General features: G+C 45.6%; 1 protein-coding gene across 1 annotated transcript in view; it reads left to right on the plus strand.

Annotated features, from left to right (window-relative positions):
• PTEN (phosphatase and tensin homolog) overlaps positions 1-22,039 on the plus strand; it is a 107,284-nt gene that overhangs the window by 74,970 nt on the left and 10,275 nt on the right. Inside the window, exons 7-8 of the mRNA XM_075348735.1 lie at positions 1,449-1,615; positions 13,227-13,454. Coding sequence (XP_075204850.1) covers positions 1,449-1,615; positions 13,227-13,454 — 395 coding nt within the window. The remainder of the gene's footprint in view (positions 1-1,448; positions 1,616-13,226; positions 13,455-22,039) is intronic.

Genomic DNA, 22,039 nt, shown 5'->3' on the forward strand with positions numbered 1-22,039 from the left:
GGTCAGCTCAAGATCTCATCTGCGCATGCGCCGCCTCCGGCCCATTGATCTCACGCAGCGGACTTAACCCCTTAACGACCGCGGGCAGTAATCTTGCGTCCAAGCGGTAAGTGTTACTGCCTGCGGTCTGCTGCTTGCAGCGATCGGCGCACATATCAGCTGATTTTTACAGCTAACGTGTGCCTGCTAGGCACGAGCAGAATCGTTATCCGCCCATTCCTTTTAACCCCTTTAATGGCGCTGTCAATTTGTGACCGCGCCATTATAATGGCGACAACGGTAAACATTTACTCACGGCAGATACCGGAAGTCACGTGACGTGATTACGTGACTTCCAGTGATTGTCATGGTAGCACAGTCATGTGATGACTCCTATAGCTCACATGACTCACTTCCTGCCTCACAAAGCCGAGAGCTGGATGAGCATATCTGCTGTTCACAGGTATGTAGCTGTGATCAGCAAATATAACAGAGCGATCAGACAGCTGATCCATGTAGCCCCCTAGTGGACCTAGTAAAATAAAAAGTTTAAAAAAAAAAAAGTTTTTAAAGAATTATAAAAAAAAAAATTAAAAACCCTAAAAGTTCACATCACCCCCCCCTTTCACCCCATTGAAAATTAAAGGGTTAAAAAAATATACACATTTAGTATCGCCGCGTTCAGAAATGAACGATCTATCAAAATATAAAAAAAAATTAATCTGATTGGTAAACGGTGTAGCGGCAAAAAAATTCCAAATGCCAAAATTACGTTTTTTTAGTCTCCACAAATTTTGCGCTAAATGCAATAACAGGTGATCAAAATGTAGCATCTGCGCAAAACTGGCACCGATAAAAACGTCAGCCTGAGACGGGGGGGTCCAGTCCGATGGTTGCCTCCTCTCTCCAGTCCGGTGCGTGCCTCCTCTCTCCAGTCCGGTGCGTGTCTCCTCTCTCCAGTCCGGTGCCTCCTTCTGAGGCCCATGTGCATGACACGTCCTACGTAATGCACACTAGCCGGCGTTTAGGTCCTACGCAGGCACTTTCATCTACCCTGCTCAAGGCAGATCAAAGTATTGTAGTGCGCATGCACGGGCGATCTTTAACCTTTCATCGTACCTGCGCAGTAGAGTACTTTGATCTGCTCTCAACAGAGCAGATAAGTGTGCCAGCGAAGCACCGCAATGCCGGCCTGAGCTGGATAGGAGGACGGAGATCGCAGAGAGGAGGCGCCGGACCAGAGAGCAGCGTCACCCATTGGACTGGACTGACCCCCTAGGTCTGTATTATAAGTGTTTTTTTACGTTCTACAGCGCGGCCTGGGCTCTTATATACAGTATTCTGGAATACTGACGGGTTCCCTTTTTAAGTCTGTTCATCTCTTGCTTTATATGCCAATTTTAAGATTTGATTTATCCTTACAATTTCTTTTTTACCTTTTACACTCTTTTTTATTTTTCCTTCTGTAGATCCCCAGTTTGTCATCTACCAGCTGAAGGTTAAGATATTTACATCCCCCACAGGACCTACAAGACGCGAGGAGAAGTACATGTATTTTGATTTCCCGCAGCCTCTTCCTGTTTGTGGGGACATAAAGGTTGAGTTTTTCCACAAACAGAACAAGATGATGAAAAAGGTTTGTGAATTGTTTCTTCAGCTTCTATCCAGGATAGTTACCGAGGTCCACACTGCATGGCATGGATTTGTTATTCTGAGATGTTTTCATGCATAGCAATTTCCAACCTCCTAAAGGGATGGAAAGTCTGATTCCCCATATCTGTGCTCTCTGGCTCTGTATTCCGGGCATTATTCTCTGCTCCAGTTCATTGAGAAGACTATTACGCTTTAATACACTTTCCTCCTGACAAGGACACCTAAATAATTGGTGTAAAGGCCGCTTTCACGCTACGATTTATCTGCCGATATGTCGGCGGGGTCACGGTTTTCGTGACGCACTTCCGTCATCGATAGCGACATTGTTGCGTGTGATACCTACGTGCAAGTCCGAAAGATCGCAAATAGGGTGAAAATTGTTGATCGTTGACACGTCGTTCAGTTTCAAAATATTGTTCGTCGTTTGGAACGCAGCAGACATATTGGTACGATTGACACCCTGCCAACGATGAACAACATCCACACGACCGCCTCGGTCAAACAATATATCGCTGAACGATGTAGCGTCGTTTGTGAGATCGTTACTTGTGAGATGTGTACGTGTGACCGCTGCAAAACGACCTATGAGTGATCTAGGCAAATCGTAACTATGATCTGGGCGTGTCACATCGCTAACGAGATCGCTAGCAATATCGTTGTGTGTAAAGCAGTCTTCTTACTAGAATGTTTGATCTTATAGGAAAGGGTCCGCCCCCCCACCCCCCTATTTGTGGCCATGTTTGAGCCTTGGCATCCTTATGTTGACCTCTTGTGGAATATCTGCACTTGCCAATGGTGTTTACAATGGTTTCTGTGATTTTAGGAATAGCTTAAGTTTACGGTAGGCTACAATCACATTAAGGTGTGGGGGGGGGATCTGTTACTCAGCATCCTCACAATTCCATTGTTGAAAGGTTTCCCAGTGCTGCGGCAGCCCTTGCTTACTATACAGAGTTATGTACACTTTATGTACACTTTTTCCATTTTCCCTTTCTGTTTCCATTTTTTTCCTCTTTCTTCAAAGAGCAATAACTTGCCCCCCCCCCCCCCCCCCCCCCCGTCAATATCACTATATGTGGACTTGGTTTTTTTGTGGGACGATTTGTGCTTTTGAATGACTCCATTCATTCTGTTACGCATTGTACTGGAAAATGGGGGGGGGGGGGATTCAAGTGCAATAAAATTGCAAAAAAAGTGCAATTTGACAACTGGGTTTGGGTTTTGTTACCTGGCCGTATGATTCTCCATGTCAGTACGAGTTTGTAGATGCCAAACGTAAAGTATGTATGTGTGTATATATATAAAGAAAAAAAAATAAAAACTGAAAATCCAAATTTTCAGTTTTTATTTTTTTTTCTTTTTATAGGTATATTTTTTGAGTAAAATGTAAATTCTTTTATTCTATCAACTACTGACATGTCTCCGAATTTCCAAGCAAAAACTTTTCTATTTTCTGAAAATGAGAAACGTTCAAAATAACAAAAAATGCATTGCTTTCACACCTCAAATAATGCAAAGAAAACAAGTTCATAATTATTATTAAATCAGCTGATCTCCCTGCAGCTGGCTTCTGTGAGCCGCCGGCTTTTGAGAGCGATCAGTTGATCATTCACAATAGCGCGTGTGTGTGTGTGTGTGTGCGCGCGATTTCATTGCCTGTTTTTTTTGCATTTTATTGTAATGATGCGGCCACCAAAAAAAATGTTCTGGCTTTTTTTTTTTTTTTTTTTTTCCGCGTTGCTCCTTTTATTTATTAGATTCATTGATTTTATATTTCGATCAAGTATTTGAGCCCAGCAATACCGAATGATGATTTTTTTTTTCCCATATATTATATAATGGGGCAAAAAGGGGGTGATTTCAAATTTTAATTTAAATTTTTTTTTTACTAGTCCCTTTAGGGAACTTTAATCCGATATAGTCTGATTACTTTTGCTGCTTTACAGTGGTGCTTCAGCTGGCGCTCACAGGAACTGTCATGACCGTGACAGGTCATCAGCTGATCCCCGGCTGTTATAAAGGGGTCTGGGAATGCCGCACTCCCTGCTGGCGTGTGTTAAATCCTGTTGTCAATCTCTTTATCCACTCGCTCCTGTTAGCTGCACTGTCGGCTGATCAGATCAACTAGGAAACATGCTAGCCCACATTAAAGGGACACATGTCATAGGTCGTAAAGGGGTTGTCCATTACTAGAACACCCCCTTTTTTTCCCCCCACGTGTTTCCCCCAGGTAAAATAAAAAAGCTAAAAACTGCTAAAAAAAAATACTCTCCTCCTATGCTGTCGCTGTTCCAATGGTGTCTATACCCACGTTCCTAGGTCTGACATTACATAGTCACACGAGTCCTGCGTCGAATCGCCACTGGCTTCTCACTCCTTGCCTTCAGATAAGTGAGCATCTGTCGCTCATTTCCCGTTGCTTATGCCTGTGTCCGAAGGTGGGGAGAGAAGCTGCTAGTGATTGGATGCTGGGCTTGTGTGACTTCACAACGTCATGTCAGCCCTGGGAGCACAGGCACCGACACACCTGGAACAGTGACTGCACAGGAAGTGAGTAGGAGCTTTTTTTTATTTTACCTTGAAGAAATGTGGAATCAGGAGAGGTTGTCTTAGTAGTTGTCGTCCCCTTTAAAGGGATTCAGTCATCTACTCACCTGCAGGGCTGTCCGGTCTGATGGGCATCACTGGACTTGACCCAGTGCCTCCTCTCTTCTTACGATCGATGTCCTCTTTGTCTGCTTGGTGTGAATGACGCGTCTTGCGTCATGCACAGTGTCCTCCATTGCGTTCTTGAACACGCGCACTTCCTCTACCCTGCAGAGTGCAGATCAAAGCATTGCAGTGCACATGCGCTGGCGTTCTGTGACCTTTCCACGCACCTGCGCATTACAGTATTTTGCTCTATCCACAACAGGGCATAAAGAAGTGTGCTGGAGGACACTGTGGATGACGTGAGACGCGTCATCCACACGAAGCAAGAAGGATGTTAAACCCCAGTTGCATGGGAAATTCAGCCTCTTGGCTGCATAGCTGATTGAATCTCTTAAACCCAGTAGATTCTGCTTCCTCCCTACACCCAGTGATCATGTGATTACCTGGTCTGGATGAGCAAGCGCCATCAGAGCATTTTTATTTTGTATACAGTTTGATTCGCACTATGTACACAAATAGTGAAGACAGATACATTTAGGCTGCTTTCACACTACGTTTTTTTAACATGCGTCATAAACTTTTTTTAACGCAAAAACGGATCCAGTGCAAATGCGTTTTCTTTGCAATGGACTCGCGTCAACATGCATTCACATGCGTTTGCGTGCGTTATAGTCAGGATCCAGCGACTTGCAGTTTTTTAACTATTTTCAAAAACGCTACTTGTAGCGTTTTTGAGCTGCGTCCAAATACTGCAAATTGCTGGATCCTGACTATACTGCATGCAAACGCATGTGAACACTGGCATGCTGATAGACAGGATCCTGCTTGCTCTACTGAGCATGCCCATAAACCAGCCTGGCGTGATCAGTCTCTCTGCCCCTTCCTCTCTGCCCCTTCCTCTCTGCCCCTTCCTCTCTGCCCCTTCCTCTCTGCCCCTTCCTCTCTGCCCCTTCCTCGCTGCCCCTTCCTCGCTGCCCCTTCCTCGCTGCCCCTTCCTCGCTGCCCCTTCCTCGCTGCCCCTTCCTCGCTGCCCCTTCCTCGCTGCCCCTTCCTCGCTGCCCCTTCCTCGCTGCCCCTTCCTCGCTGCCCCTTCCTCGCTGCCCCTTCCTCGCTGCCCCTTCCTCGAGCGGCGGACGGTTAATATCGGCTAACCAAGCAAAGCGCATTGCTTAGTTACCCGATGTTTACCTTGGTTACCAGCATCTGCAGCTGTCAGATGCCGGCTCCCAGTCTCACGTTCAGTTCCCCTCACTCCCGATCACATGACTTCAATGCCCGCCCATAAACTTCAAGTGGCAGGATCCTGCAAACTAACACATAAGTTTGCATGCGTTTTTCTTTGTAAAAACTGGATCCGCTTTTACAGCAAAAAAACGTTCATGACGCATGTTAAAAAACCGTGTGAAAGCAGCCTAATAGTCTCTGCAGAGTCTGTCTGGTTGCAGGCTTCCTGTTCTTGCAGCTGCTTTACTATGCAGTGGCATTTTTGGAACGTTACTGCAGAATAGAGCACAGACCACCCGGATGTTTAAAGTTTATGGTCCATCCAGAAGTAGTTACTAATCAGTTCTATTTAGAAAAAACACACCTCTGTTCTACCCACTATTTATTGTGCAGTGGTTATTTTATTATCACTTGTCCAATTTAGTTCCCCGGTGCTGGAGACAGATTTTGTTTATAACCAAAGTGCCTCAAAAATTGTATACAGTTTAAAAATTGAGAAGGCAAAAAGGTAAAATACTGTTTCTGCCTTCTTTTGTGACTGCCTGACTTTCATGGTGACTATATTATTGTGTGCAAAGACAGCAGCACATTTGACCACTGCCCTTTCAAGGAGTTGTCCAGGTTTATGACAAGTCTTCCCTATATTCCGGGTACGATCGGGCAGTGATGTGACTCCATGCATGTGAATTGATTACTTGTGGTCATGTCCTGACTTGTCTCATTCATCTTTACTCAGTTCTCCTCTATGGAGAGAAGCCGAGCCAATCTGGTCTGCACATTACCACGAGTATGCAAATCACGTGACTGCTCGCATCGGGGATATGGGGAATTGTGACAGCGTGCAGTCACTAGATTGGACAACCCCTTTAATACCCTGCTCTTTGTTTATTTTGTAGTGTCCATTGTTTTAATACTTTGAACTAATGCTCGATTCACACATTGTCTATGTAGAATGTATTATCGAGGTTTAGCCGCTTCTGTCACAAATCTATCACCTGTTCCTCCGTTTTGGTGGCCTGTAGCAGTGGTCTCTCCAGCTGTTCAGAACACTACAGCTCCAATCGGAGACCCTCGGTGCAGACCACCAGTCGGTAGAATAACAGGTGAACTTTGGTTTTGTTCTCTCATTTTGGTTTGATGATGAATGTGAATCCAGCCACCTGGAAACCTAATTATTGGTGTGAACTACTCTTCCTTATCAGTTATATTTCATCGTCCACATGCTAAAAAGAAACTGGATTAAATATTTACATATCACCTGCTTGCAAGAACATGTGGTGACCGGGATCCCAGCCCTAGCAAAGGGTGACCAGGGACTCTGTACTTATTTTTCTTCTGATGACCTTTTTATTTACAGGTCATGTTAAGCCACTGAAGTCTGATATAAAACATTGTTGACATTGTGCTGAATTTGGTCACCCCAGGGTGTATAATCTCCGTCTTAGAGGGGTTGATCACTACTCAGACAAACCCCTTCTCCATCCCTATGTTTTCCCCCCAACAAAAGAATACCCTGCAATTCTCAGCACTACCACTCCCAGGACATTGTGACGCAGTCCCTGTGGCCAATCAGTGCTGGCTTCGCTCTTTCCCTTTTCCTGCGGTTTTCTTTCTACTCTTATCATTCAGGCCATGTCCACGTTTTTGCAGTGCTCTCCATTGGACATTTGCACCTGAACTTATCCGAAACCAAAACAGATTTTATATATATATATATATATATATATACACACACATACATACACATACACACACACACTTGGGTCCAGAACTATTTGGACAGTGACACAAGTTTTTGTTATTTTAGCTGTTTACAAAAACATGTTCAGAAATACAAATATATATATATATATATATATATATATATATATATAATATGGGCTGAAAGTGCACACTCCCAGCTGCAATATGAGTTTTCACATCCAAATCGGAGAAAGGATTTAGGAATCATAGCTCTGTAATGCATAGCCTCCTCTTTTTCAAGGGACCAAAAGTAATTGGACAAGGGACTCTAAGGGCTGCAATTAACTCTGAAGGCGTCTCCCTCGTTAACCTGTAATCAATGAAGTAGTTAAAAGGTCTGGGGTTGATTACAGGTGTGTGATTTTGCATTTGGAAGCTGTTGCTGTGACCAGACAACATGCGGTCTAAGGAACTCTCAATTGAGGTGAAGCAGAACATCCTGAGGCTGAAAAAAAAGAAAAAATCCATCAGAGAGATAGCAGACATGCTTGGAGTAGCAAAATCAACAGTCGGATACATTCTGAGAAAAAAGGAATTGACTGGTGAGCTTGGGAACTCAAAAAGGCCTGGGCGTCCACGGATGACAACAGTGGTGGATGATCGCCGCATACTTTCTTTGTTGAAGAAGAACCCGTTCACAACATCAACTGAAGTCCAGAACACTGTCAGTGAAGTAGGTGTATCTGTCTCTAAGTCAACAGTAAAGAGAAGACTCCATGAAAGTAAATACAAAAGGTTCACATCTAGATGCAAACCATTCATCAATTGCAAAAATAGACAGGCCAGAGTTAAATTTGCTGAAAAACACCTCATGAAGCTAGCTCAGTTCTTGAAAAGTATTCTATGGACAGATGAGACAAAGATCAACCTGTACCAGAATGATGGGAAGAAAAAAGTTTGGAGAAGAAAGGGAACGGCACATGATCCAAGGCACACCACATCCTCTGTAAAACATGGTGGAGGCAACGTGATGGCATGGGCATGCATGGCTTTCAATGGCACTGGGTCACTTGTGTTTATTGATGACATAACAGCAGACAAGAGTAGCCGGATGAATTCTGAAGTGTACCGGGATATACTTTCAGCCCAGATTCAGCCAAATGCCGCAAAGTTGATCGGACGGCGCTTCATAGTACAGATGGACAATGACCCCAAGCATACAGCCAAAGCTACCCAGGAGTTCATGAGTGCAAAAAAGTGGAACCTTCTGCAATGGCCAAGTCAATCACCAGATCTTAACCCAATTGAGCATGCATTTCACTTGCTCAAATCCAGACTTAAGACGGAAAGACCCACAAACAAGCAAGACCTGAAGGCTGTGGCTGTAAAGGCCTGGCAAAGCATTAAGAAGGAGGAAACCCAGCGTTTGGTGATGTCCATGGGTTCCAGACTTAAGGCAGTGATTGCCTCCAAAGGATTCGCAACAAAATATGGAAAATAAAAATATTTTGTTTGGGTTTGGTTTATTTGTCCAATTACTTTTGACCTCCTAAAATGTGGAGTGTTTGTAAAGAAATGTGTACAATTCCTACAATTTCTATCAGATATTTTTGTTCAAACCTTCAAATTAAACGTTACAATCTGCACTTGAATTCTGTTGTAGAGGTTTCATATCAAATCCAATGTGGCGGCATGCAGAGCCCAACTCGCGAAAATTGTGTCACTGTCCAAATATTTCTAGACCTAACTGTATATGTGCGTGTGTGGATATAGATATAGATGCAGATAGATATAGCTACAGATAGATATAGATAGATATATTTAGTGTGCACTCGCGCACACATACACTGTAAAGCCGGGGCCACACTCGGGGACTAATGCAATACTCGCATGACACTCGGCTCGTGCTGGCAGCACAGCGGGAGGCGAGTGTCAATGCGACTGGGGTCCGATCAGACCACAGCTTCGGGGGGCGGGGCGGCGCTGAGGAGATGAGGGAGGGATTTATTTCCCGCTCTCCTCCGTAGCCAGCTGCCATTCCCGCCCTGCACTCACAGTACACCGGTGTACCGCGAGTGCAGTGCGATCTTTCTCTTGCCCCATACACTTGAATGGGTGCGAGAGAAAGAGTCTTGCATTAGTCACAGCATGCTGCGATCGCTATCTCGGTCCGATTAGGGCTGAGAAATAATCGCTCGTGTGCTGACATATAGACTAATATTGGTCTGAGTGGAATGTGATTTTTTTTTTTTTTTTTTTCTTCTCCCCCCCCCGCACTCCACTCGCATTGATTCTCATGACGTGTCTCTTACGGTATGTATTTGAGGGTTTGAAGGATATAGTTTCCATTGTCCCAGAGCATATTTTTTCAAATACTTTTTTCTTATTTAGGAGTATGCGGGGAATAAAGTGCTTGCACTAAAATATATATTTTGATAATGTAGTAGAGTTTTTACATTGGGATAAAGTAATATATTGCAGTATGTGTTCCTAGAATTTTCCTTGCCACTTAATGGATGCCCTTCGCTTTCCCTCGGTGGTGATGCTTTTCTTCTAAGCCCTGCAGTGGTGGAGAGATAATACACAGTACTGGCTTGTTTACATGACTATGTCTTTGCCATCTGTTCCCATCTATCTGTATGTGATTTGATCCCGGCAGATGAAGGAAAAGCTTCTCTCTGATGCTTTCCCACTTGTAAGGGTTGTATAATCTGGGCAACCTTTTATTTATTTTTTTTTTTCTTCCCCGTTCGATGTCACTGTAACCAAAAGTCAGGCACTGAAAGCACTGGTAATCTGGTCTGATCAGTGGAAGCCGCAGTGGCCACTGTGAGGATTGTGGTATTACATTGAAGACCTGTAATAAAGGACAAAATAAGGCTACGTGCATTAAAAAAGCTGAGATCGAGTGGGCTAAACAGACAAGTTGTTATCAACGACCTTCTGTTAGTTCTTAGGCTGTTAGTAGAAAAATAATCTAATTTTTGGACAACCCCTTTATAAAAAAAAAAAACTTTTTTGATCACATTCCTACATTTGTGCTTTTACCACTCTTGCCTAACATGTTAGTGTAGTGCCGTACAATATATACATACAGTTGTAAATACATGTAATTTTAGATTAAAGTAATTATTGCAATAGATTTCTTAAAGATTGTCCACTGTTCAATTTTCAGAGTTAACAGAGAAGCAATCAGTGAGCGCATTCTGATGGAAAGTTGACTTTTCTGTCTTTGGCTGGTTACATACGCAGTCTGCACCTAGCACGTGGCTTCCAGCATTTGGAGCCATTGAAGTGATCCTTTTGCTGTAACAATGGAAGGGTCTCCCTATTTCTTTCCACGATGTGGGTTCCTGCTTGTATGGGGTCTTTTATGGGATTGACAGCCTCCCTGTTTTCTTGTTGATGTGTCATCCCTAAAGGGGAAGGCACCGCATAATCTGTGCATTGTAAACATCAACATTCACCGTGGCAGCGTTCCTGATGCAGAGTTGGGATACTGTCTGTTTTATAGTATCTGTAATGAAAAAAAGGGTGAATGTATAAAAAAAGTTTTGTTTTTGTTTTTTTTGTTTTTTTTTGTTTTCTTCCCTCCCCCCCCCTCCCCCCAAAAGAGACTGTTAAGAAACAGGCAAGGTTATAAATGCTTTGTAATGTATGTTCATAATAGAAAAGGTGGAGTGGAGCAGACCGAAATACAGGAATATAAATAAAATAAATCTTTATTTTTATATAGCGGTAACCTATTCCGCAGCACTCTACATACATCAGGAACACTGTCCCCATTGGGGCTCACAATCTAAATTCCCTATCTGTATGTCTTTGGAGTGTGGGAGGAAACCTGAAAACCCAGAGGAAACCCATGCAATCACATGGAGAACATAAAAACTCCTTTCAGATGTTGTCCTTGGTGGGATTCGAACCCAGGACCCCAGCGCTGCAAGACCACAGTGCCACCCATATGCAAAAGTACAGATACCTAGAAGTCCAATCTGTGACCCACTGCTATCCCTGTGTGGTGTATATACAGGGATGGCTGTCGGTCACCACCTTCACTGCTAGGCACCTGGTTAGCACAGCTATCAAAGAGTAAAAACAGATCCAAACAGATCCTGGTTGTACAGACTTCATTATTGTCAAATATATAGAGTCCAATGGGTGTATGTAAAGAAAGTGTGAGCAGATAATGAGTGTGCTACAATGGCATCTGCACTCTGCCCTACACAACCCTGTGGTCCTGCTGCTCATGTGTCAAGACCCTAAGGGTACATTCACACAACCATATTTTCAGTCTTGTGCTGTCCATGAAGTAACTGACATCCCACAGAGAGCACTCGGACCAATGTTATTCAACTGGACTTTTGAGATAACCGTTTCTTCACACAGACTGGATGTATGCATAATAATTTATAATAAAACAAATTTGAAGCATTTGCCCTATTCTCTTCTATATTTCAGATGACTCCCCTGATCCAGTCTATGGGTGTGCAAAAATTTAGAATCATAGTATCTTTTTTTTTTATTTTTTTTAACGGATATATTGCAATTCTTTATTGTAAATGTTTTCTATTTCATAAACCGATACGATATATTACAAAGTTTCTTATTGAATCTTAGAGATCTGCTTCTTTAAGGCTGCTTTCACTCATCCGGTTTTTGCAGTGCGGCTCAATCCGGCTCAAAAACCTATGCAACTGATGCAGCAAAAAAAAACCTGAGCCGTTGCATACGTTTTTTGAGCATACGCAGTTCAAAAAACCGCATCTGGCTTCCATAGGCTTGCATTGTAAATTGCGCAGCATCGATCTGGCGAGATACGGTTTTCTCGCCGCACACAAAAATGTGCCAGGCAACGTTCCATCCAGCCGCTGCATGGGCTAAATATGCTGCATCCGGCAAAAACCGGACGCAACGCAAGGCCATGCGGCACAATACGGCGCTAATGCAAGTCTATGAGGAAAAAACGCATCCGGCGTAAAAAAAACCAAACGGTTGCCTTTTTTCTGCAAAGCGCCGCATTGTGCCGCTCAGCAAAAACCAGATGCCAGAAAGCAGTCTAAGGCTACTTTCACACATCCGGCTTGAGCTCTGCGGCTCAATCCGGCTGTGCAAGCTATGCAACGGATGGGGTGAACACACCGCATCCTTTGCATAAGTTTTTCCTTTGCGGCCAGTCCGGTTTTTGCCGCTTGCGGCATGCTACTGAGCATGCGCAGTGGCAAAAACCGCATGCGGCGGCCGGATGCGGTTATTGCCGCATCCGGCCGCCATAGGCATGCATTGAAAAATGCGCTGCATCGGCCGAATGCGGCGCAATGCGTTTTTTTTGCCACACGAAAAAACGTGCCAGGCACCGTTCCATCCGGCCGCCGCATCGGCTAAATCTGCCGCATGCGGCAAAAACCGGACGGAACGCAAGGCCATGTGGCACAATGCGGCACTAATTAAAGTCTATGCAGGAAAATCGCAACCGGCAGCAAAAAAAAAACGGTTGCGATTTTCCTGCAAAGTGCCGGATTGTGCCGCATAGCAAAAACCGGAGGTGTGAAAGCAGCCTTAGGAGGCAAAATCTAAATTGATTGAGGACAGATTTTCCCATTACTGAGATAGGAGATGCATTTGGCGCAGGGAGGAGCTGAGGCCGACTGTCTCCTGATGCTAAAAGGGACAATTGTCCATAGAATGTTATGAGCACCAATTTCCTTCTGGGAAATTCTGTGTTCACTTAAAGCTTTTTCCCCTGAATTGAGGCTTTTGTGAATGAATGATCAGTTCAGGAGGAGAAAGGAGCAGATTTTGCCAATAAATTTTTATATTAATAGTGCATAAAAACAAATGCTATACGGATGACATCCGGCATCCACAATTCAGAGGAATAATAGCCAGTCTGATTTTCATCCAGATTTATTTTCCCTTTGTGTGAACTTGGCCTTAGGTGTTGGTTCTACTCTAGATCTGTACCGAATTTGCACAGTTCTGATTTGCGGTTCCATAATTGCATTTAATTGAATTGTTTTTTTTTACTATTTTTGTAGGAAAAGATGTTTCATTTTTGGGTAAATACATTCTTCGTACCTGGTCCTGATGAATATTCGGAGAAAGTAGAGAACGGAACATTACTTGGCGAGCAAGAACTTGATGGTATTTACAGTACTGAACGATCAGACAATGACAAGGAATATCTCACCCTCACGTTAACAAAAAATGACCTAGATAAAGCTAACAAAGACAAGGCCAACAGATACTTCTCACCAAACTTCAAAGTAAGTTACATTTCTTCATGCTTGATAACCTGTTGGTATTTTTTTCTTCTTGCTCACTCAGTGGCGTTTACTGCACTTTCATTCCACTGTGAGTTGAGTTTTAACCCCTTAACGACACATGACGTACTGGGTAATCTCCGCCCCGTGCCGCGGGCAGGCGGCGATCCGCGTACATATCAGCTGTTTTCAACAGCTGACATGTGTGCCTGCTAGCCGCAGGTGGAATCGCTTCCACCCGCGGCCCATATCGCTGACAAAATCTGGCAGCGATATGTATATGCGCACCGCGATGACAGTCACTTTTACCCCGCCCCCACCGGAAGTGACGTGACACGATCAAGTGACTTTCGGTGGTTGCCATGGTAGCACAGGGTCATGTGATGACGCCTGTAGCTAACATGACTCACTTCCTCTCAATGCCGGAATACAGCCAGCATTGAAAGTAAAGCAACAAATTTGCAGTTCTCAGCTCTGTAGCTGAGATCTGCAGATAGGGCAGAGCGATCGGATTGCTGATCGCTATAGCCCCCTAGGGGGACTAGTAAAATAAAAAAAAATAAAAAAAAACAAAGTTCAAATCACCCCCCTTTTCCCCCATTGAAAATTAAAGGGTTAAAAAAAATATATACACATTTGGTATCACCGCGTTCAGAAATGCCCGATGTATCAAAATATAAAATCAATTAATCTGATCAGTAAATGGCGTAGCGGCAAAAAATCCAAACGCCAAAATTAAAGTTTTTTTGGTCGCCGCAAATTTTGCGCAAAATGCAGGCGATCAAAACGTAGCATCTGCGCAAAAATAGTACCGTTAAAAACGTCAGGTTGAGATGCAAAAAATAAGCCATCACTGAGCCTCAGATCCCGAAAAATGAGAAGGCTACGGGTTTTGGAAAATAACTCAAAACGTGCGCCACTTTTTTTGGACATGCTTGTGAATTTTTTTAACCCCTTAGACACAAGTAAACCTATACATGTTTGGTGTCTACAAACTCGCACCGACCTCAGGCATCACATAGATACATCAGTTTTACCATATAGTGAACACTGTGAATAAAATATCCCAAAAACTATTGTACGATCACACTTTTTTTTTGCAATTTTTCCGCACTTGGAATTTTTTTTGCCGTTTTCCAGTACACTATATGGTAAAACTTATGGTTTCATTTAAAAGTACAACTCGTCCCGCAAACAACAAGCCCTCATATGGCAAGATTGACGGGAAAAATAAAAAAGTTACGGCTCTCGGAAGAAGGGAAGCAAAAAACAAAAACGGAAAGTGCCCGGGGGCTGAAGGGGTTAAAGCACTTTCCTGCACCCGACATGTTTCCATTGAAGAGATGGTGCTGGCTGTATCTGCACCAAGGGTCAGATGTTACAGCTGACACCCTTCTGCAAGAGTCCAGATAGGCGATCATTATGATCCAAGTCGTTTAACGGGAACCTAATCAAAGAATGTACGTCTGGAACGCCAATGGTGTGAACAAGGTGCAAGACTTAAAAACATACAACTATAGAATAGGATAGAGTTGCACACTACTCACAATGTATAGGGGAATAATACAAAGCAGAACTGCTATGGGAATACTACACTGAAAAATACAATGAACTATCTGGAAAAAAATAAAAAACATGAGAATGGAATATGCATAACTGCTATAAATAATAGGAATGAGATGTTTAGCCATTGTATTGATCAATGCAAAAGAGCCCCAAAACCACGTCAAGGTAATCTTTTTTTGGGGATTCCTAACCTATGTGTAACCTCACCTGCAGTTAAAAACTTGCTCTGTATGGGAAGCAAAGGAGCAAGCTATATATGTGAAATAAGATACATGGCTGTGGGTGAGGCAGGGTTCTCAGACAGAAAGTGCATACTAATTAAAGAATGTACGTGTGGAACACCAATGGTGTGAACAGGGTGCAAGACATATAACTATAGGATAGAGTTGCACACTCTTGTACGTCTGGAACACTATTTGTGTTCAAGACGTACATTCTTTAATTAGTATGCACTTTCTGTCTGAGAACCCTGCCGCACCCTTAGCCATGTATCTTATTTCACATATATAGCTTGGCCCTTTGCTTCCTATACAGAGCAAGTTTTTAACTGCAGGTGAGGTTACACATAGATTAGGGACCCCAAAAATATAGATTACATTGGCATGGTTTGGGGGCTCTTTTGCATTGATAAATACAATGGCTAAGCATCTGTTTTATATTCGGCTAGTTTCACACATCCGGCATTTCATCGGATTGCCGCATCCAGCACACTCCAGTACAGTGTTAATACTGTACAATGGCATCGCGGCAAGCTCCGGTCACATGTTGTCATGTGACCGGAGCATGTGACTGGAGGTGCCATGATGCCATTGTACTGTATTACACTGTACTGGAGTGTGTTGGATCCGTCAATCCGGTGACATGCCTGATGTGAGAAACTAGCCTTATTCATTGCAGTTATGCATATTCCATTTTCATGTTGTTCATTTTTTCAGAGAGTCCATTGTATTTTTCAGTCTAGTATTCCCATAGCATTTGTGCTTTTCATTATTCCCCTATACATTGTGACTAGTGTGCAACTCTTTATCCTATTGTATATTTAACGGGTACCTGTCACGTGTAAAATATTAACCTGCAGATTTGCGGTTAATCTGCAGGTTAATAGTGTTAAAATCCTGCTGGCACCTGTACATTTTAGACCTCTGTGCCGGGAGGAAATCCACTTTATTCCCCCCGCCAGCATTTGTGTTTCAGTCACGAGGGCGGCGCTGGAGCAGGTTCAGTCACCGCTCTGTGCATGGAGATCAGCAGCTGTAACCTCGCCTCCACCCCTTGCACTAACTGACATCCGGTCAACCAGTGCTGTCAGTCATTACAGACTCCGCTGCAGCACTTGTCTTGGAAAGAGCTGCTTGCTTGTATGTATGTATGTATGTATGTATGTATGTATGTATGTATAATTTTGGGGGGTGAAAGCAGATTTATCAAAATTTAAAATACCTGCACGATAAACACGAGAAGGGAAAAAAAAAACCTTGCTGTTTTTTTAATCACCACATCTACCTAAAGATTCGCACCACTTCAAAAAATAAATGATCAAAATGCTTGTACCCCAAAATAATACCAATGTCAGCTTGCCGCACAATACAGGCCGTCACAGATGAAAACAAGTGTTGTGGATCTCAAAAAATAGCAACACACACCCCTTCAATTTATTATATATAGATAGATAAAGTAATGCACTCCAGGGTTTTCACAACCTCACCTGAGAGCAGCATAATGTCAAGAGAGACAGATTCCAACTGTATCATTTAGTTTACTGGGTGCAGCAGCTGATGCAATCAGTGTTCTTAGCTCAGAAAGCTAACCTCGCCCACACCACAGCTCTCTGTGTACATTGTCTATTGACAGTGAGCTGTGTATCAGATGAGGAGTCATGGTCGGACCAGGTGTTACACTCTGCTGGTGATGAAACCTTCATCGTCAATAAACTGCACACTGCATAAGTGATACATCCCTGAATTAAGTTTAACACCTACCTCATGCTGTCCTCAGATAACATAGCAAAAATTTGCTGACAGATTGACTTTAAAAAACAAAACAAAAAAAAACAAACCCCAAAAACTATACATTTTTGGTAACTAAAATGCTCGTTACTTGATTCAACCTGGTCAAATGCTCGAATGAGCTTGACACAAGTAAGGCGCATTATGGAAAGTCAATGATTGGCCTGTTCGGGTTTCCGCCATAAACAGCATTTCCTGTGGGAGGGAGGACGTTGTTTTATTCATTCCCCGGGAGAGCCATAAGAGACTGCCAATGTTTCTCCCTGGGTGCCCGCACACATCATGCAGTGAAACAAGCCTGTGCATTGTAGTCATTTCACGGAGAAAACATCCAAACACCTGCGATACTTGCCTGAGTACCCGAGCACCCCCGACGCTCGATCGAGCATTGCCGAGGACGTTCGCTCATCACTAATAACATGCTAAAATTGCGTGGTTTCTTTTTTTTTTCCCCTTAACCCCTTCACGACCGCGGGCAGTAAAATTACGTCCTATTTTAACGTGACTTAACGACCAGGGACGTAATTTTACTGCCTAAACTTCATTTGATTGCCGTGGCCATAGCAACGGCTTTCAAATGATGTCCCCTGCTGTTTCTTACAGCAGGGGAACTTTGCTTCACCCCAGGGGGGGTGGCATCGCCACCCCCCATCGACGATCGATGTGATTGGCTGTTCAAATCTGAACCGCCAACCACATCTTTCGCACTGATTTCGGTAAAAATAATACCGGAAATAGTGCGATACTGTGAGATCCGGCTATGAGATGCTGTAGAAGCTACAGCAGATCATAGGTGGATCTCAAACATGCCGCCCCCAGCCCCTGCAGCACTGATTGGAGCGATCGTGCTATGACGCGCAATCGCTCCAATCAGTGTGCAGTGGGGCGGTTTGATTTGCTGGTGGCCGCCCTCCCCAGGCCTGTGCTAGTCTGGGGACCCTCCCCCAACATGTCTGCAGCGTGCAGCACTGGCTGGTACTAGTGGTACCACGCCACCGCTGCTGCTGCCGCTGCTGTCACGGAGCAGGAGTGGTGAGTATTGTGCTCACCTTGCAGCCCCTGCGCGCTCTTGTGATTGCTCCTGGGCGCTCCCGTAATGGCACCTGCCCGTGCCCCCCTGCGATCTGCCCCCCCCCGACATCCCGATCTGCCCCCCCCGACATCCCGATCTGCCCCTCGCCATCCCAATCTGCCGGCCTCCCCCGTGATCTCTATTCTGCAGCCCCTCCGGTATCTCCCTCCTCCTCTGCTCTCCTTGCAGCCCCTGCGCGCTCTTGTGATTGCTCCTGCGCGCTCCCGTAATGGCCCCTGCCTGTGCCCCCCTGCGATCTGCCCCCCCCCCCCCCCCGACATCCCGATCTGCCCCCCGACATCCCGATCTGCCCCCCGACATCCCGATCTGCCCCCCGACATCCTGATCTGCCCCCCCGACATCCCGATCTGCCCCCCCGACATCCCGATCTGCCCCCCCACATCCCGATCTGCCCCCCCACATCCCGATCTGGCCCCCCGACATCCCAATCTGCCGGCCTCCCCCGTGATCTCTATTCTGCAGCTTCTCCGGTATCTCCCTCCTCTGCTCTCCCTCTCTGCTCTCCACCTCCCCCTCTGCTCTCCACCTCCCCCTCTGCTGTCCCCGTCCCCCTCTGCTGTCCCCGTCACCCTCTGCTGTCCCCGTCCCCCTCTGCTGTCCCCGTCCCCCTCTGCTGTCCCCGTCCCCCTCTGCTGTCCCCGTCCCCCTCTGCTGTCCCCGTCCCCCTCTGCTGTCCCCGTCCCCCTCTGCTGTCCCCGTCCCCCTCTGCTGTCCCCGTCCCCCTCTGCTGTCCCCGTCCCCCTCTGCTGTCCCCGTCCCCCTCTGCTGTCCCCGTCCCCCTCTGCTGTCCCCGTCCCCCTCTGCTGTCCCCGTCCCCCTCTGCTGTCCCCGTCCCCCTCTGCTGTCCCCGTCCCCCTCTGCTGTCCCCGTCCCCCTCTGCTGTCCCCGTCCCCCTCTGCTGTCCCCGTCCCCCTCTGCTGTCCCCGTCCCCCTCTGCTGTCCCCGTCCCCCTCTGCTGTCCCCGTCCCCCTCTGCTGTCCCCGTCCCCCTCTGCTGTCCCCGTCCCCCTCTGCTGTCCCCGTCCCCCTCTGCTGTCCCCGTCCCCCTCTGCTGTCCCCGTCCCCCTCTGCTGTCCCCGTCCCCCTCTGCTGTCCCCGTCCCCCTCTGCTGTCCCCGTCCCCCTCTGCTGTCCCCGTCCCCCTCTGCTGTCCCCGTCCCCCTCTGCTGTCCCCGTCCCCCTCTGCTGTCCCCGTCCCCCTCTGCTGTCCCCGTCCCCCTCTGCTGTCCCCGTCCCCCTCTGCTGTCCCCGTCCCCCTCTGCTGTCCCCGTCCCCCTCTGCTGTCCCCGTCCCCCTCTGCTGTCCCCGTCCCCCTCTGCTGTCCCCGTCCCCCTCTGCTGTCCCCGTCCCCCTCTGCTGTCCCCGTCCCCCTCTGCTGTCCCCGTCCCCCTCTGCTGTCCCCGTCCCCCTCTGCTGTCCCCGTCCCCCTCTGCTGTCCCCGTCCCCCTCTGCTGTCCCCCCGACGTCCTCTTACCTGTCTTCACCGGCCGATCACATCTGCCTCCATCGCTGGGTCCTTCTTCCTGGGTCTTCTGCTGAGCTGTCCAACTTCCTGCCTGCTGGCTGCTGCTGTAAAGCTGTTCCTTGCCTTCTGTTCCTCCTGCTAATCCTCTGGGTACTGTGAGTATAACTTTTTTTTTTTTTCTTTTTTTTCCTCTATCCCCTTTCTATTTTTACACCTCATGCGTCCGTGCGTCCCGCCGAGCGCTGATCAGGGATGCAGATAACGGATCGGCATCCGTGGTCAGTTTTCGGCGGGACCTTCTTTTCCCGTATTCCCGACGCTTTTTGTATCATCTGTCCGTGCGTCCCGCCAAGCGCTGATCAGGGATGCACACAACGGATCGGCATCCCTGCTCAATTTTTGGCGTGACAAAAAGCATCGGGTATACGGAAAAAAAAGTCACGCCAAAAATTGAGCAGGGATGCCGATCCGTTATGTGCATCCATGATTAGCGCTCGGCGGGACGCACGGACTGATGCAATACAAAAAGCGTCGGGGATACGGAAAAAAAAGTATCGCTTCTGTCCGTGCGTCCCGCTGAGCGCGGATCAACATCCCTGCTCAATTTTTGGCGTGACTTTTTTTTTTTTTTTTTTTCCGTATCCCCAGCGCTTTTTGTATCTCATCCGACCGTGCCTCCTGCAGCGGCCGATCAGTGCACTGCATCTGTGCGTTTGAAAAGTCAAATGGCGTTCCTTGTCTTCTGAGCCCCGCCGTGCGCCCAAACAATTGATTTCCACCACATATGAGGTATATGCGTACTCTGGAAAAATTGCACAATACGTTTTATGGTGCATTTTTTCCTGATACCGTTGTAAAAAGAAAAAAAAAAAGCTACCTTGTTGCTGCAAAAATTTAAAAAAAAATAAATTTTCACGGTTCAACGTTATCAACTTTCAGTGGAGCCCCTGGGGGTACAAGGGGCTCACTAAACATCTAGATAAATTCCTTGAGGGGTCTAGTTCCAAAATGGGGTAATTTGTGGGGGAGCTCCACTGTTTAGGCACCATGGGGGGGGGGGGGGTGTCTAAAAACGTGACATGGCGTCCGCTAATGATTCCAATCAATTTTGCTGTCAAATGGTGCCCTTCTCTTCTGAGCCACGCCATGCGCCCAACAATTACTTTCCACCACATGAGGTATCTGCGTACTCAGGAGAAAATGGACAATACGTTTTATGGTGCATTTTTTCCTGATACCCTTGTGAAAAAAAAAGCTACCTAGTTGAAGCAACAGTTTTGTGGTAAAAAAAAATTTTTTTCTTTTCACGGCTCAACGTTATAAACTTCTGTGAAGCCCCCAGGTGTTCAAAGTGCTCATCAAACATCTAGAAAAAATATTTGAGGGCTCTAGTTTCCAAAATGGGGTCACTTGTGGGGGAGCTCCATTGTTTAGGCACCTCAGGGGGTCTTCAAACCTGACATGGCGTCCGCTAATGAGTGCAGCTAATTTTGCATTCAAATGGCGCTTCTTGCCTTCCGAGATCTGCCGTGTGCCCAAACATTTGATTTCCACCACATATGAGGTATCTGCGTACTCAGGAGAAAATGGACAATACATTTTATGTTGCATTTTTTCCCGATACCCTTGTGAAAAAAAAAAGCTACCTAGTTGAAGCAACAGTTTTGTGGTAAAAAAATTTTTTTTCTTTTCACGGCTCAACGTTATAAACGTCTGTGAAGCCCCCAGGTGTTCAAAGTGCTCATCAAACATCTAGAAAAAATATTTGAGGGCTCTAGTTTCCAAAATGGGGGTCACTTGTGGGGGAGCTCCATTGTTTAGGCACCTCAGGGGGTCTTCAAACCCGACATGGCGTCAGCTGATGAGTGCAGCTAATTTTGTATTCAAAAATTCAAATGGCGCTCCTTGCCTTTCGACCTCTGCCGTGCACCCAAACAATTGATTTTTACCCCATATGGGGTATCAGCGTACTCAAAAGAAAATGCACAATAAATTGTAGGGTGCACTTTCTCTTTTCTCCCTTGTAAAAATGAAAATTTTATGGCTAAAGTAACATTTTTGTGTTAAAAAGTAAAATTTTCATTTTTTCCTTCCACATTGCTTTGGTTCCTGTGAAGCACCTAAAGGGTTAATAAACTTCTTGGATGTGGTTTTGAGCAGTGTGAGGGGTGCAGTTTTTAGAATGGGGTCACTTTTGGGTATTTTCTGTCACCTCGGCCTCTCAAAGTCACTTCAAATGTGATGTGGTCCCTAAAAAAAAATATTTTGTAAATTTTGTTGGAAAAATTAGAAATTGCTGATGAACTTTGACCCCTTCTAACTTCCTAACGAAAAAAAAATTTCTTTCGAAAATTGCGCTGGTGTAAAGTTGGCAAGTGGGAAATGTTGTTTAGTAACTATTTTGTGTGACATATCTCTCAGATTTATGGGCATACATTTTCAAAGTTTGAAAATTGTGAA

Source organism: Anomaloglossus baeobatrachus, chromosome 5 (genome assembly GCF_048569485.1).
Source record: "Anomaloglossus baeobatrachus isolate aAnoBae1 chromosome 5, aAnoBae1.hap1, whole genome shotgun sequence".
Taxonomy (NCBI): Eukaryota; Metazoa; Chordata; class Amphibia; order Anura; family Aromobatidae; genus Anomaloglossus; species Anomaloglossus baeobatrachus.